The 17,966-nt window shown below is 36.6% G+C and overlaps 1 protein-coding gene across 3 annotated transcripts in view; it reads left to right on the top strand.

Moving 5' to 3' along the window:
* The first annotated feature begins 7,947 nt into the window (after positions 1-7,947).
* Positions 7,948-17,966, top strand: part of si:ch211-264f5.6 — a 42,770-nt gene continuing 32,751 nt past the window's right edge. For all 3 annotated transcript variants that reach the window (XM_002665478.7, XM_073931442.1, XM_073931443.1), the window contains exons 1-4: positions 7,948-8,053; positions 8,218-8,271; positions 12,212-12,493; positions 13,598-13,879. In XM_002665478.7, the coding sequence (XP_002665524.2) occupies positions 8,002-8,053; positions 8,218-8,271; positions 12,212-12,493; positions 13,598-13,879 (670 nt within the window). In that variant the 5' untranslated portion in view covers positions 7,948-8,001. The remainder of the gene's footprint in view (positions 8,054-8,217; positions 8,272-12,211; positions 12,494-13,597; positions 13,880-17,966) is intronic.

The following is a 17,966-nucleotide window of genomic DNA, read 5'->3' as shown; positions in this document are numbered from 1 at the left end:
GTGAACCACAGCTAAATGTTTACACACTTGACTACATTACAAATTCTGTAGATGGATAAGTATTGTGAACAACTTGTATGAAAACATATGGAGGAGCATGTTCGCATGTCAAGATGTACATTAATATGTGTGTGTGCTGGCGCTTACTGGAGCACTCCTGCACTTCACATGCACACACGTCAAGCAACTGAAGCAGAGCTTGAAGGTAAACAAACAGCGGTTAATCATAATGATTTTATCGATTTTTATAGTTTTTTACACAGTTGGCATTAAGAACAAACATAAAAACGTTCTCTGGCTGACATCTAGCAGCTAAACGTGTCTGGAAAAATATTCAAAGACTTTTATTTTCATAAAGAGCGCAGATGTAAATGCGTCTGAATGTTCTGATTGGCTAGAGTGGACGTCTCATGTCAGTGCGTTCAAAACGTGAACGCGCTTTTCCGGCAATTTTTCTTCTGAATTCACGCAGAGCAGCATTCCGGCAAATTACCAGTAATGTTACAACTTCTTTTTTTGGAAAATTGCCAGAACGAATTTACTGGTATTTTCAAAAAGGATCTATTCACACATGATCCCTTTACAGACAATTGGCGGTAATTTTCAGGAAAGGTATGCACTATATGTGTGAAAGGGGCTATGTTTGTTATGACAACTTGATATAAACAAAGACATGACATTGTCATGACAACTTGACATTACCAAGGCAACAAAACGTGTCATAAATCAATCATAAACATGATTGCCATGAAGCCATTATAAATACGCAACTATTTTATATCAGCATCATTAATGTTTGTTTTCTTTTTACTTCAACTACAGTGGTACAAGCTGAATTTGTCATTAAAATGTCATTACATATTTATGACGCTCTTAAAAATTATTTTATTAAGACATTTGAATGACAAATACTGTTTGTTCCACTAAAAAAGTTATGAGAAAAATGTCCAGTATTATTTCACCCGCTTTGAACGTTATCACTTGATTGAATGGGCGTTATTAGTGGTTATCAACAGATAGATATGGACCAGTAGGAGCCTTCTGTGCCTCAGGCACGTGCACACATAGGGCTCAACCTGTGCAGTACACATGCCCTTTTTAGTCTTGGATAGAAAGTTCCCTTCCAAAATTATCAAAAGTGCCCCCGCGACGCGGCACACTTTCGGTCCCGCCCTTCAGTAGGCGCGCGACAACACCGCTCTTCAGTACGCGCGCAACAACAACACCCCCCCCCCCCCCCCCTCCAAAAAATTTATCCTGCAAATGACCTTAGTCTCTGCATGGGCCTGCTGTGCCTAGTAGGCTCAGAAGGCTGTTATCATCCATCCATATGGTTAATCAGCTATACAAATAGAGAAGATTTCGGATCCGAATCTGTTTTACATTACTGTGATGGTTTGGTTTAGGATTGGGGTAGACATTTATAAAATACAATTAATGGGAAATTTAATAAATTATAATATAATATAATCTATAATAATATTTATAATTCTCATTAACTTCCAGCTGTAGCCCTATGTGATCTATAGCTGATTAACCATGTGGATTTAGTTTACACTAAATAATTATAGAAAAGTGTTCTGTCACCATTAACAGGAACAGTTTAAACACGGGAGTTCAAGAGTAGAATGAGTTAATGGTGATGAACCCCTCCAAGTAAAGTCATGACATAATTATTAACAGCTCATGAGTTCATGTTAGCTTAAACTTAAATGTTAATTAATACATTGATTAACAACATGAGCTAACAAGAAATTAAGGAAGCTGTTATTCACACATGAACTCGTTTGGCTCATTTTGTTGTTAAAGCTAGTTCATGCGCCTTAACTCATCATCAATTCATAATAAAGTAATGTTTAGTTTACACATTAGCACACCATTATTCATGTACTGTTATTATAAAGTGTTACCAAAATATAAGTTTTAACTGATTTTTGGGCTCTTGCAAATACAACCTTCTGCGTTCATGGCTGCTTATGCAGGTAGTTACAGAATTTACTGACATTCATTGTGGATAGAAATTACTTCAGGCCTGGCCAACAGAATTGTGTTGTATGCTAATATGTCTGTGTGTTGTTTAAAAACAGATCTATGCATTATGTTTAACAATTAATGTTTAAGCAATCCTACAAGGACAAGCACGTGTGAATCAAGGTGAGTCACACAACAGTATTCAAGCAAATATATGCAGAAGCTAGATGTCATCAGCCTGTTCAACACCTTATAATACAAAGACAGCTAAAGCATTTCCACACATCTCAAGGATACTTGACATTTGCTTATGAATTACATAAGGGCGACCAAGGGGAATTGATAAGACGACTAAACAGAGCAGATGTCCGGTTTTTGTTCGTTTGCATACACTCGCAGGCTGACATAATCTATACAAAACCGCCTTCTAGTGTTGAACGGGAGCATTGCAAGCTAATAGTAGCGTCAGTGAGATGTTCTCTGGCTAAACGCTAACGTGTGTTTTATGTGATATTCTGGGTGTCTGAGGTAAAATGAGGCCAGCAAAATGAGAGAACATGGGAAGAAGGACAGACTGTGACTTCAAGTGAAATGAACAAGCCTGGCTTGGAGGAAAATACAGATGATGAAATGAGAATCTATTTTTAAAAACATCTACTCGCAGTCAAAGGGACAGTGAGTGGAGATGCCGCATTCATGCTTGTAAATATAATTAATCTCAGATATGTCACGCAGTCTTAGTCCCTTGTGTGATCCCTATAACGTTTCTGTCAAGTGGATTTTAAATTAAACTTTTATTGATAAAGTACAAAATGTTGCAGGCCAGCGCATTAATAAATTAACTTTTTTAGTAATTTTCTTTTTTATTTAATTTGTTGCAAACTATTTATATGGGCTGAATTTGAAGAATCAAATTAAGTTGAACATTACAATTTTTAATTTGTTTAAATTCAGCTCATATAAATAGTTAGCAACCATTTTTTTCTTTTTCTTTTTTTTTTTTTTAGAAAATCCAATCTAGTCTAATATTAAATATTTAAACGTGCCATTTTTTAATTTTAAATTCATTCAATGAATAAGTAAGTAACTTTTTATGGCACATTTTTATGATTAATTAAATAATTAATTATTAGTAAGAACGTTTCTCTTCAGTTGTCCATTCTTAAAATAAATAAATGTAAAATAAATGAATAAAACCCTAGCCAACAATTATATAAATGAGGTATGAATAATTTGGGGCTTGACTGTATTTATACTGCATGTATAGAAGACTTTTAATTTACAAAAATAATATAATATGAATAATAAAAAAATAAAATCAATTTATTTAAATATTCTTTACATTATTATTATTTAATTATATTTTTTAATCCTTTTTTAAATAAATCAGGCTTAACAGTTCATATTAAATGAGCATTAAGTAAGTAAATATGCTGGCAGCTAGCTTTCTGCAACTCTCACATGGTCGCACACTGAAGCTAAGCAGTGCTACGCCTGGTCAATACCTGGATAGGAGACCACATGGGAAAGCTAGGTTGCTGCTAGAGGTGGTGTTAGTGAGGCTCAACCTGCGGTCTGTGTGGGTGCCCCACGCCCCAGTAAAGTGAAGGGGACTATACTGCCCGGTCAGACGTTAAACTGAGGTCCTGACTCGAAAAAAGAGTAGGGGTTAAACCCCGGCATCCTGGCCAATTTGGCCCACTGGCCTCTGTCCATCATGGCCTCCTAACCATCCCCATATCATAACTGGCTTCAACTCTCTGTCTCCTCCCCACCAATCAGCTGTTGTGTGGTCTGGTGCAATATGGCTGCCATCACATCATCCAGTGCTGCACATTGATGGTGGATGAGGAGATTCCACACAATGTGTAAAGTGCTTTGAGTGCCCAGTAAAGTGCCATACAAATGTAAGTAATTAATTTTATTATTAAATAAATACTCTTGACTTATCAATGACATAATTTTCAGTGTTCAACATCACTCAGGTTCACTTTGATACCCCTGATTAGTGCTAAAGTAATTAAAAGCACAATATCCATCATCAAACTTCAACCTCTCGGCTATCAGACTTTTGTATTTTATATACTGAATTGTTGTCTCGAGAATAAAACAGTCAGCTTTAACTTTAAGCTTGGAACTTCAGTAGGCCTACTTTTTCTTACCAGATCACTAGCAATGTTACATTTTCATCAAAAATTAAGTACCTAAAGAGTGTTTCTTACCATGCGCTCATGTTGTATCTTGTCTTGAACACCAAGTCAGCCAGGACCCTCCCTATAGTCCTTACTCCAAAGAAACAGATGCACCATGTCCCCGATTTACCCTACGAAAGTGATGAAAAAGTCATGTTTTTTCGTGTTTTTGTGAATAATTTTCAGCAAGTCTATAACTGAAAGTGGACTTTGGAAGAAGTTAGATTTTTAAAACTCAAGCAAACATGATAAATATGAATAATAATCCTGAATAAATACAGTAAAAGACAACAGTGATTCTCAAAATGTCAACAAACATTACATAAATTATTTAAAAATGAGGGAACTATATTATATTATATTATATTTATTATATTATATTATACACTCACCGGCCACTTTATTAGGTACACCTTACTAGTACCGGGTTGGACTCCCTTTGCCTTCAGAACTGCTTTAATCCTTCATGGCATAGATTCATCAAGGTACTGGAAATATTCCTCAGAGATTTTACTTCATATTGACATGATAGCATCATAAAGTGGCTGCAGATTTGTCGGCTGCACGTCCATGATGCGAATCTCCCGTCCACCACATCCTAAAGGTGCTCTATTGGATTGAGATCTGGTGACTGTGGAGGCCATTTGATTACAGTGAACTCATTATAATGTTCAAGAAACCAGTCTGCCCATTCTCCTCTGACCTCTGGCCTCAAGGCATTTGCACCCACAGAACTGCAGCTTACAGAATATTTTCTCTTTTTAATATCATTCTCTGTAAACCCTAGTGATGGTTGTGCATGAAAATCCCAGTAGATCAGCAGTTTCTGAAATACTCAGTTCAGCCCGTCTGGCACCACCAATCATGCCCTGTTCTTTCTTCCCCATTCTGATGCTCGATTTGAACTGCAGCAGATCGTCTTGACCATGTCTACATGCCTAAATGCTTTGAGTTGCTGCCATGATTAGCTGATTAGAAATGTGTGTTAACGAGCAGTTAGACAGGTGTACCTAATAAAGTGGCCGGTGAGTGTATTATATAGTTTTATTATTATTTTTTTGCACATTCTTTCATCTGGCCAAAAATTTACCCTTAAGACAAAATTGCTATGTTAATATTCCTCCCCTATTGACAGCATTCAGCAGTAACACATTTCAAAATTTGTAGTTTTTCCCCTTAAGGGTAAAAAAAATGTCTAATTTGGGGCTCTGTACCAGATAAGAAAACATGCAACGGCAAGTCAATTCTCTCAGTCCCCATATGCAACACCCTTGGGCCGCCATTAGCTGGAGCTATAGACATAAATCAGAGTGTTAGAAGAATGTGTTCTCTTTAGGTAATTGTTTTCAGTGAAACTCACTATTGAGCAGGCCGTGGTGTTGCGCTGTCATTCAGCACTCCAGGGGACGCTTGTAAAAAGTATGAACACCTGTAAGCCTTCATTGACGGTCATGTATTTTCACAGGCATCTGTCTCTGTCAGGAGAAGACTGCAGGAAAGAATGAGGAGAAACAGGCATATGGAAGGTGGGCGAACAGTAGAGAATTGACAAATGAACCCTCAAATGCTCCTACACAAAGAAATTAAAGTTTCAAAAACAGTTGAATTCCAAATGGTTCGCCATTGTATTATCTTTATTTTTCTAGTATTTGCCAAATGATGTTTAGTAGAGGCGAGGCAGTGGCGCAGTAGGTAGTGCTGTCGCCTCACAGCAAGAAGGTCGCTGGTTTGAACCTCGGCTCAGATGTCGTTTCTGTGTGGAGTTTGCATGTTCTCCCTGCCTTCGCGTGGATTTCCCCTGTGTGCTCTGGTTTCCCCCACAGTCCCAAGACATGTGGTACAGGTGAATTGGTTAGGCTAAATTGTCCATGGTGTGTGAATGTGTGTGTGGATGTTTCCCAGAGATGGGTTGCTGTGTAAAAACTTGCTGGATAAGTTGGCGGTTCATTCCACTGTGGTGACCCTGAATTAATAAAGGGACTAAGCTGACAAGAAAATGAATGAATGTTTAGCAGAGCAATACATTTTTCACTGTAGTTCCTATATATTTTTTATTTCTGGCGAAAGTCTTATTTGTTGTTTGATTTCAGCTGGATTAAAAACAGTTTTAAATAAAAAAAACATTTTAAGGTCAAAATTATTGGCCCACTTAAGAAAAATTGTTATCTACAGAACAAACCATCATTAGACAATATCTAGCAAGCGTCTAACGACAACGTTATCATGGTGTCCAATAATGACATCAAATGACGTTGATATTTGGTTGTGTTGTAAAGTTCAAAATCCAAAATCTTAAGCCAACATCGTATTGACCATTTATTCGTCAAGTTTAGCAACCAGAATCCAACGTCTGATAGACGTCACAGTGGTAACCTCAAGCTGTAACATCATTTGATGTTAATATTTGGTTAATATTAGGTTGAACGTTGGGTTCTGACGTCAACAAGATTTTAATTTCCAAACAAAATACACTGTCTTATGACGTTGGGGTAAAACGTCGATCTAGCGTCATGTTGACGTCCTGTGCCTGCTTGGCATGTATTCATCCAAAAAATGAAAACATATTACCGCAAACATTGTATTTAGCTAAATTTTGTCTATTTAAGCGTGGGTTTCCTCCGGGAGCTCCGGTTTCCCCCACAGTCCAAAGAAATGCAGTACAGGTGACGACCCCAGATTAATAAAGGAACTAAGCCGAAAAGAAATTGAATGAATATATATATATATATATATATATATATATATATATATATATATATATATATATATATATATATATATATATATATATATRTGTATATATATATATATATATATATATATATATATATATATATATATATATATATGTATATATATATAGGCTGCTGTGTTCAGCCGTGTGGCAATAAAAGTCACGTAAAATGGTGTTTAAACTCACATTAGGAGCATTTAACATCGAGTAAAATGAAAGCACATAATATATTTTGTGATTACATAAAGCATCTCTTTAACTTCAGATCCTTGTTAACTGACTATTCGTGATTCTGGCTGGTGTTACTTTTACTGCAGGGGTCACCAACCCTGATCAAACACACCTGTCTCTAATCATCAAGCCTTGCTTCAGGTTCTGATTAATGGGTTCAGGTGTGTTTGATCAGGGTTGGAGCTGAATTCTGCAGGAAGGAAGAGCTCTCCAGGAGCAGGGTTGGTGACCCTTGATGTAGTGTCTCGTTTTGACACTAGAAGTCAGTATAAGACAGGAATACAAATCGCCTCTTCAAACGTATTATTATATTGTATATTATCAGAAATTCTGTGAAAATTTCCTTGCTCTGTTAAACATAGTTTGAGAAATATTTAAAAAAGAAAAAAATTATTCAAAGGGGGCTAATAATTCTGACTTCAACTGTATATTTTCTAATGCTCATTGCTCCGTTCTGCAGTTGTTATTTATTAATTAATTTTTTTTTGTTTTTTTGTTAAAAGAATAATTTACATTTATTTTGTTTATTTTAATGGTAAACATGTCTTGCGATGTTGATCGTTGCAACAAATTATAACTAGTATGGGTAACTGCAGTCTGGAGAACCCCCACCTCATTTATAATGAAATAAAAATTTTAAGAAGTAATGAGAACGGACTGCAGAGGGCGCTGTTTCCTCTTAATCAAGCGCAGTCTTTGAGCATCGGTGAAACACGGGAGATGAGCACAGGTTGAGAGGAGAAGGGCGTTTTTTTTAAGGTTTTTTTTTTTTTTTTTGGGTGTGTCCGCGTTGTTAACTTTCTCAAGTTCTTACAGAAAGGTCTCACAGTCTCACATTCCTCTCTGTCGCTCCAGGGACTCACAGCTCTCCATATGGATTTCTATAACTTTAGGCTGCCTTTGCTTATCATTCTGGCCGCTCTGGGTAAGTTCAAATAAAATTAGAGACAAACGTGATACTTCTTATGTTTTAAAAGCTAAAACTTAATCTAAGGCTGGCCTATTAACAGTAGTATACACCAGCATATATAACGAGTCGTTTAAATTCATCCTCATGTTCACCTGACTGAATATCGTGCCTTTTTCAAGGATGCTGTTCCGGGAGCAGTCCGCTTGCTACCGACAAAATCAACGGCGTTGTAGGTAAGTGGGTGTATGGAAGTGTTAGGATATTATGCAAATGATTCCAGTGTGTTTTAGTTTAAGAGTTTGGCATATTATAATATTATCTTATGACTCTAATATTAATATTTGGTAGTATTATTAAATGTTTTCAGTAGCTAATTAGGCTAACATTTATCGATAGCAAGATGGTTGTGGCATTTTAGGTGTGAGTTCTAAGGGATCTTGGAAATGAAGTAGAAGGAGGAAATGATTAAACTTTGCTTTAGAAGTAGGCTACTAATATTAGTAACAGTTAAACTAATTGAATTTGTTTCCTTATTAAGAATGTAAAATATTGCTGATATTTGTGTAGGGCTTAAAGTAATAGAACAAATGGTGTCTGGAAAGCTTGAGAAATGTTATCTGTAGTAAGTTGTGGTTTAAAACCAATGTTATTGGCTATTTTTAAATATATATTTGAAAGTGTTTGTATTTTGAAAGTGTGTGTGTGTGTGTGTGTGTGTGTGCGYGTGTGTGTGTGTGTGTGTGTGTGTGTGTGTGTGTGTGTGTGTGTGTGTGTGTGTGTGTGTGTGTGTGTGTGAGAGAGAGAGAGAGAGAGAGAGTGGGTGGGTGTGTATTCTTGTTTATTAATTTTGCTAAGTGTATGATTGGAACAACTTTAAATGTCGTTTTATAAATATATATAATTTTTTTAACCCACAGAATTCAGATTTTGACCAAAAAATCTATGGAAATTATGAAAAAATAAAGCAGAAGAAAAGATTATACTTTGCTCGAGAAGATAGCTACTAATATTCGCCTGTAAATGAATTGAATACATGTTTCCTTATTAGAATGTAAAATAATGTGGATATTTCTGTAAAGTAATGGTGTCTGGAGAGTTTGAGAAATGTTGGTTATTTGGTAGCTGTTGTTTAAAAATCAATGTGATTGGCTGTTTTTGAAAATATATATTTGAAAGCATTTGTATTTTGAAAGTTTGTGTGCGCTCGAGTGGATGTGTGACCCTTAACTCTTATGTCCCACTGATAGATTGGCCAAAAAATACATTATAAGGCTCAAAATGAGACATTTTCTTTGCTAAAAATCATTGAATATTAAGTAAAGGTTATGTTCATGAAAATATTAGAAAATTTCCTACTTTAATTCAAAACTTAATTCTTGTTTAGTAATATGCACTGCTAAGAGCATGATTGGAACAACATTAAATATCATCTTCTCAATATTTTGAATTTTTTTAACCCTACGAATTCAAATTATTTAAAGATCTCAACTAAATATTTCTACCAAACCAAAACATCAATGGAAATTATGAAAAGATGAAGTAGAAGAAAGGATTAAACTTGGTTTTGGAAGTAGGCTACTAAAATTTGCCTGTAAATGAATTGAATACATGTTTCCTTATTAAGAATGTAAAATAATGTTGATATTTTTGTAGGGCTTGAAGTAATGGTGTCTGGAGAGCTTAAGAAATGTTGGTTATCTGGTAGCTGTAGTTAAAAAGCAATGTTATTGGCTATTTTTTTAAGTGTTTGTATTTTGTAAGTGTGTGTGCGCTCGAGTGGGTGTGTGACCCTTGAGTCTTATGTTCCACTAGTATATTGGCCACAAAAATACATTGTAAGGCTCAAAATGATAGATTTTCGTTGCTAAAAATCATTGAATATTAAGTAAAGGTCATATTCATGAAGATTTTTGTAAATGTTCTACTTTAATTCAAAACTCAATTCTTGTTTAGTAATATGCACTGCTGAAAGCATGATTTGGACAGCTTTAAATGTCATTTTCTCTATATTTAGATTTTTTTTAACTAAGAATACAGATTTTTTTTTAATAGTGATATCCCAGCTAAATATTGTCTACCAAACCAAAACATCAATGGAAATTATGGAAAAAAATAAGTAAAAGAAAGGATTACACTTTGCTTTAGAAGAAGGCTATTAATATTCAGCTGGTAAACTAATTGAATATGTGTTTTTTTAATTAAGAATGTACAATAATTTTAATATTTTTATAGGGCTTTAAAAAAACAAAACAAAAAATGGTGGCGGAAGTGGTGTCAACATTTTTTATTCAGCTTTCAAATGATGTACGGAGCATCTGGAAAGTATTCATAGCGCTTCGCTTTTTCCACATTTTTTTAATGTTGCAGCCTTATTCCAAATTGGATTAAATTCATTGATTTCCTCAAAATTCTACACAAAATACCCCATAATGACAATGTGAAAGAGTTTTTGAAATTGTTGCAAATTTAATAAAAATAAAAAAGCTGAAAAATCACATGTACGTCAGTATTCACAGCCTTTGCCGTGAAGCTCTAAATTGAGCTCAGGTACATTCTGTTTCCACTGATCATTCTTGAGATGTTTCAGCAGCTTAATTGGAGTTCACATGTGGTCAATTCAGTGGATTGGACATGACTTGAAAAGGCATACACCTGTCTATAAGCTCCCAGGGTTAATAGTGCATGTCAAAGCACAAACCAAGCATGAAGACAAAGGAATTGTCTGTAGACCTCTGAGACAGGATTTTCTCGAGGCACAAGGCTGGGGAAGGTTACTAAAAATTTCTGCTGCTCTGAAAGCTCAGATGAGCACAGTGGCCTCCGTCATCCGTAAGTGGAAGATGTTTGAAACCACCAGGACTCTTCCTAGAGCTGGCCGGCCATCTAAGGTGAGTGATCGGGGGAGAAGAGCCTTAGTCAGGGAGGTGTTTAATAACCTGATGTTCACTCTGACTGAGCTTCAGCGTTCTTCAATGGTAAGAGGAGAATCTTACAGAAGGACAACCATCTGTGCAGCAATCCATCAATCAGGCCTGTATGGTAGAGTGACCAGACTGAAGCCACTCCCTGCCTGGAATTTGCCAAAAGGCATCTGAAGGACTCTCAGACCATAATAAACTAAATTCTCTGGTCTGAAGAGACTAAATTTGAACTATTTGGAGTGAATGCCAGACGTTACGTTTGGAGAAAACCAGGCACCACTCATCACCAGGCTAATAGCATCCCTACAGTGAAGCATAATGTTGGCAGCATTATGCTGTGGGGATGTTTTATGGCAGCAGGAACTGGAAGACTAGCTAGGATGGAGGGAAAGATGAATGCAGCAATGTACAGAGACATCGTGAATGAAAACCTGCTTCATAGTGCTCTTGACCTCAGACTGAGGCGACGGTTCATCTTCTAGCAGGACAATGACCTAAAGCACATCCCCAAAATATCAATGGAGTGGCTTCACAACAACTCTGTGAATGTCCTTAAGTGGCCCAGCCAGAGCTCAGACATAAATCCTATTGAACATCTCTGGAGAGATCTGTAAATGGCTGTACACTGTTGCTTCCCATCCAACCTGATAGAGCTTGAGAGGTACTGCAAAGAGGAATGGGCAAAAATCCCCAAAGACAGGAGTGCCAAGCTTGTGGCATCATATTCAAAAAGACTTGAGGCTGTAATTGCTGCCAAAGGTGCATCAACAAAGTATTGAGTTTTTGTTATTTAATGAATTTGCCACAATTTTAAAAACTCATTATGAGGTATTGTGTGTAGAATTTTGAGGAAATAAATTAATTAAATCCATTTTGGAATAAGGCTGCAACATAAAAAAGTGGAAAAAGGTGAAGTGCTATGAATACTTTCCGGATGCTCTGTATATATCCTAATTTAAATAATTGACAGTTGTGATATGTTTTGTGGTACACGGTCATGGAATATATATATATATATATATATATATATATATATATATATATATATATATATATATATATATATATATATATATATATATATCTCCCTTATCAGTGACATATTCATGCCCTGTTGTTGCCATTTGACAATATTTGTTTTTGTTAAATAGAAGTTTGTATTGTCATTCACTAAATCAGAAGTTGTTGAATGACTGAAATGTTTGTATACATTCCTAAGATCTTTAATTAAGTCACCTTTTCTTTGAAACAGGTAAAAACGTGACCTTCAAAACAACAGTCGTCTCGACGCCTGACATTCTAACTGTAACATGGACCTTCAACAAAGGTCAGCCGATCGCGATGGTCACAGTCATTCCCTCATCGAACACTGTAAGTGTTCGCCCGCCGTACGTCAACAGAATCAGCTGCAACAGGACAACCTTTCAGCTTCAGCTTGGGCCGCTAGTCAAGGAGGACACAGGGGAATATATTCTCACTATAGTCACTAACAATGGAGACCTGGTGACTGGACAGATTGATCTTGAGGTTCTTGGTAAGTAAATTGCATTCGTTACTGGATAATTAAGTCTTGAACAAACTTCTTAAAGGAATAGTTCACCCAAAAGTCAAAATTCTGTCATCATTTTACTTGCTCCAAACCTTTATGAGTTTAAAACACAAAAGAAGACAATATGAAGAAAGCTGAAGACCTGAAGACTTCCATAATGGCAGAAACATATTCTATGGAAGTCAATGGTTACAGCTTTTCAGCTTTCTTCAAAATATCTTCATACAATACTAAGAAAAAAATATAAAGGCAGACATCCCAACCCCCGGAAGTTGCAGGAGTATCCCTCAAATGCATAGACACTCCCGGATGGCAGCAAATATATGATAATCTCCCGGAAATCGCGTGTCTTCCGCCCGGTCCTTAAATACGTTGCACACCCCTCTCTCCACCGCATCCCTCCTAGCTCTTCAGGTATGTCGCGCGCAACTTACCCCCACCGCTCTTCAGGTATGTCATGTCGCGCGCACAACTCCCACAGCTCTTCGGGTACGTCACACGCCCCCTACTCAGATACGTCGCTCATTAAACCAGCTCCCCCCCCTCCCCTCCCCCCCTCTCTCTCTCATCAGGCACCCACTATCCCGCTACCTCCCGCAAATCAACTCTGTATACCCCGGAAATGACTTTACCCAACTCGGGATGTCTGTACAGGTTTGGAACCACTTGAAGATAAATAAATAGTGCATTTTCATTTTGGGGTAAACTATCCATATTTAAAAGCATTATTGAGCTGCTATTCACCATTCATGGCAGCAATGGTCTATATGTACACTATAATATGGAGTTCAATTTGAGAACGATGATATATCTGATTGAATCAACCCAAGTAGATAGTACTGGTGACTCAGTTAGTGAATTCTGACTGCAGTATGACTCATTGCAAAGACATTCATTTAGTAACTGGAAAGCAAGCGTTTGATGTTAGATCTCAAGTGTTGGCTATCCTAAGGTTGTTGATTGAATCCTCAAGAAGCAAGTCCTGACTTGTAGCTTTTATGGCCATGAGCAAGACATTTCACCTCTGAGGGTTTACTCCCTGTTCAAATGCATGCAACGCAATCCATTGTTCTCTCCTTTTCTCTCCAGAGCCTGTAACCGATGTCAAGATATCGTCAAATGTCCTGGAACCTGTGGAGTTCAACAGCACAGTGGTTCTTACATGCTCTGCTAAAGGCTCCTTTACATACAAGTGGATAAATGGTTCGGTTCCTTTGGTGGTGGATGGCACACACATGCAGCTTAACGCTGTCGGCAATGAGCTAAAGATTTCTGAAGTCCGTCGTACAGATCTTCAAGGACCCATTGTCTGCATAGCAGAGAACGCACTGGAGTCGGGAAAGAGCGCGCCGTTCAATCTCACCGTGAGCTGTACGTATATGAACACACCCACATGTGCTTAGTCTGAGACATGAATACACACTGCTTTGCCTTAAGAGAGCAGTTCAGCTCTTTGCTCACCCTCATGTCATTTTAAACGCTAATTATGTCATTTTTTTGTATTGAGACAACAAGAAATCTCAATCACCATGTCTTTCAAGCTATAATGAAAATACTGAACATGCAATATACTGTTAGAATACATTTACGGTACATGACTACACTCAAAAAAATATTTTGACCTTTTTAAAATGAGCTTAATCAACACTATTCTTGTTTCTTTGGGGACAACCTAATCGTTTTGGGCTCTATTTTGACGGTCCATGCGCAGGGCGCAAACGCTTTCAGGGCGTGTCAGAATGCATTTTTGCTAATTTACGGATGGGAAAATTCGCTTTGCACCAAGGCGCATGGGCTAAAAGGGTTGAGTTTATTTTCTTAATGAGTTATAGGTGTGTTTTGAGAATAAACCAATTAGAGTCTCATCTCCCATTCCCCTTAAGAGCCAGCTGCGCCGCGCCAAGAGCGCATTCGCTATTTACAGGACGCAAAGTAAGTCTAAGTGGAAAAACTGAGTATTTCACAAGCAAACAGTTCACAGTTGACAGTTTTTTAACAGAAAACTGATAAACAGAGCATCTACTGCGTGAGAATGAGAGATAATGGATGACTTTCACTTTCGCTCTTGGATAGGGAAACCTTTACGCACAGACATCAATTAGCCTATAAATAATTAATTGCGTTTGTTAAGCGCAAATATTCGTTTAAAAACTATTTCTAAATTCAGTTCTAATTTCCAGCAAACAAATAAATAAACAACAATAACGAAGTGTGTTCAAAAACCTGAGTTATATCCTAAAACACATGCTGTGCCCCATATGGTCTAAAACCTGACAGGTGGGCAAATCTAAGCTTGTTTTTAATAAAACAAATATAAATATGGATATAATAAATAATACTGCTAATAATAATAACATTTTAAAAAAAGCAAATTGTTATGAATGAACTGAAAAAGCCTCCCGAGATGAAGAAGACATAAAAGCAGTGATTTTTCATATTTATGTAGGCTAGAAAATAATATGTTTTGTAATATTTTAATCCTTTATATTTATATCCTATATCTATTCTTATTATATCCTATATATATATCCTTATTTTTAAAATTTTTTCATATGTAAAGATATTTGCCTATTGCTCTCTTGTGCGTATTAAGCAGTGCGTAAACGAGGCGCAACTCTGCACCGGAGTTTAGACCCGGTTAGTTTTGGTCTAATGAAAAATCTATTATAGTTTCTCAAAATAGCAATGTGCCAGCAGTCCGCCTCAGAACGCCTTCCTTTTTAGACCAGAACGCCTATGGGCGCACAAATGAGCGCTAATGCATTTGCTATTTAAACAGCGTAGCGCAATGCCTCAAAACGACTCTTGAGCCAAGCTGAAACTACCAAAAGACTATTGCGCCGCGTCTTGCGCCACACTGCGCCGGGTGTATGATAGGGCCCTTTATGTTCAATTCACTTAAATTTGTAAAAACTATTAAGTTTTAATTAATCCATTTGTGTTGGGACAACATGAAGGGATTGTGTGGAACCCAGCATTTTTACAGTGTATAGTGTAATTAAATGGATAGTTATCACAAAATGTTTAATTTTGCCATCATTTACTCATCCTTCAATTGTTTTATTCTGTTAAACACAAAATAAAATATTTAGAAAAATGTTGAAAACCTGTAACCACTGACTTTCATAGTAGTATATTTCCCCATACTATGAAAGTCAATGGTTACAAGTTTCTAACATTTTTACAAATTATCTTCTTTCGTGTTCAACATAATAAGAAAACTCATAAAGGATTGGAACTACTTGAGGATGAGTAAAGGGGGACGCACACCGGATATGCAAACGTCGCGCCACACAGCGCCATGCATTTTAGAATTCTAAACATAGATTTCAATCAGGGTAGGCACATCGGCGCCGCAAGTCTGTGGATGTTTTTAGCGCCCAGCTACGATTCAGGACTTATATTTCACAGAGCACCATCTGAATAGTTTCATTCTAAATAACATGTGAACGTGCATGTCTGGTGTGCGATACTTCCAACTGTCATGTATGTGCCGTGTTATGGCGATAAGCGGCGCATCCAGTGTGCGACCCGCTTAAATAATGAGTAAATTATCATCCCTTGCAAAAATGTAGTTTTTTCCTTCACTTTTTTATGTGCAGAGGACTTTGATGTCTGGCTACTTTATCAAGAAATATTAACTGAAGTCTGCAGTCCTTTAGTACGCCCTTGTGGATTTGGTCGTCCAAAACACATTATTAGTCTGAACACAAAATATACATGCACATATTTGCAAATTCTCTTTTTGTGGTTCACACGAAGACATGTTACTGTATTGGTTTCACAAAGTTGCACGTTGAAGCCTACTTTGAAAAACGATAGCATTTTTTACATTGATAGTTTTCATTTTCATTTATTTAGAAGCAATACAACAGCTTTGTAGTTTAAAATATCACAATTTCAGTTAATTAATTAAGTAGTGAATTAATAGATTAATTGATTAATTGATTGATTGGTTGATTGATTGATTGATTGATTGATTGATCACTTGATTGAATTAATGATGAATTAATGACCCAGGGTGCTAAAATATAATTGGCCAAACTGGCATTGGGCGGGGAACAAAACAAAGACGTTCCAGCACAGAAAGCACATTTTCAAAGCGGAATGTTTGACTTCAGTATTGTTTTTCAGATAAACAAAAATGTTTACTTAGCATATTTCTTAAATATCTGCAAACATATTATAGTATTTTTATTCTTTAGAAGAGTCAAAAACTTACATACAGCACCTTTAAATAAGTAGTTTCATTGTGAACTTGATTTTACAACAAAGCTGTAGTGTACGCATGCAAATAGTTGAAGTAAATCTACCAATGCCCTAGTACTAAACCTCCTGGAGGTAAGTTGAAATAGTTTTTACTGTCAGCAGTCTTTGTCTCTGCAGATGGTGCACACTAGAAAGTACACATGACAGCACAGATCGCAAGCCACTTTCTAGTTCAGACAGGTTCAGGCGCAGGTGCAGGAAGAAAAAAAAAATTGAGACCGAGATTAGATTAAATACGGTTGAGCCTATGAACTTCAAATGTCTTTAAATAGTGTTTGTGTGTGCTTTTACATTCCAGACAGATCAAACCATACTGAAAGACAGACTTTAAACACATTGCAGCACAGTCTCTCAAGTCTTAAACTACTGTATCATTGCTTTTTTTTTTTTTAGAAACATCTTTGGTTAAAATGCAGTTCATCAGTTACTGTATAACCACATCCTGATAATCAAAACACTTCCTCCTCATTTGAAGATAATATTAGCAGTATTAGGATAAGGTGGAGGATGTAAATTAGTGTCGCAAATCTAACATTGCAGAGCTTTTATTGCAGAAACTAGAAATGCATTTCATAAAGGGGTAGTCCACCCTAAAATGAAGATGTACTCACTATTTACTCTCCCTCAAGTGGTTTCAAACCTTTATTCTGCTGAACAACACTAAACATGTTTTGAATAAAGCTGAAATACTATATAGGTCAGTGGTTTTCGGCTTTCTTCAACATATCTTCTTTAGTGTTCAGCAGACTAAAGAAAGTTGAAGAGGTTTGTAGCAAGTAAAGGATGAGTAAATCGTGACACAATTTTCAAATTTGGGTGAACTATCCCTTTAAAAGGAAAATACATTACTTTTTAAATCCAGAAAACATTATTTGTATAGGTTGTAGTGTAATTAAAGCACATGATGCTAACATACCTTAAAAGAAAACACTATAAGTACTACAAACTATACTAAGTAGAGTAATTTATGCAATGACCTCATCGCTGTGACGTTGCTTCAAAACTGGAAGAATAAATTTGCCGTAAACAATGGCAACGTTTTCACTTGTTAATGAAATATATGTGTCCTAATAGTGTTTTGAGCAACATGGCACATATATATGAGGCGTGTGTTGGCTCGAGGCCACAGGCTGAGTGATTATGCCCCATTGACAAGAGGCTTGCTCGCTGCAGAAGTTGAGACTTTCTC

Source organism: Danio rerio, chromosome 19, assembly GCF_049306965.1.
Source record: "Danio rerio strain Tuebingen ecotype United States chromosome 19, GRCz12tu, whole genome shotgun sequence".
Lineage (NCBI taxonomy): Eukaryota > Metazoa > Chordata > Actinopteri > Cypriniformes > Danionidae > Danio > Danio rerio.
This window is presented reverse-complemented; position numbering and strand designations above follow the sequence as displayed.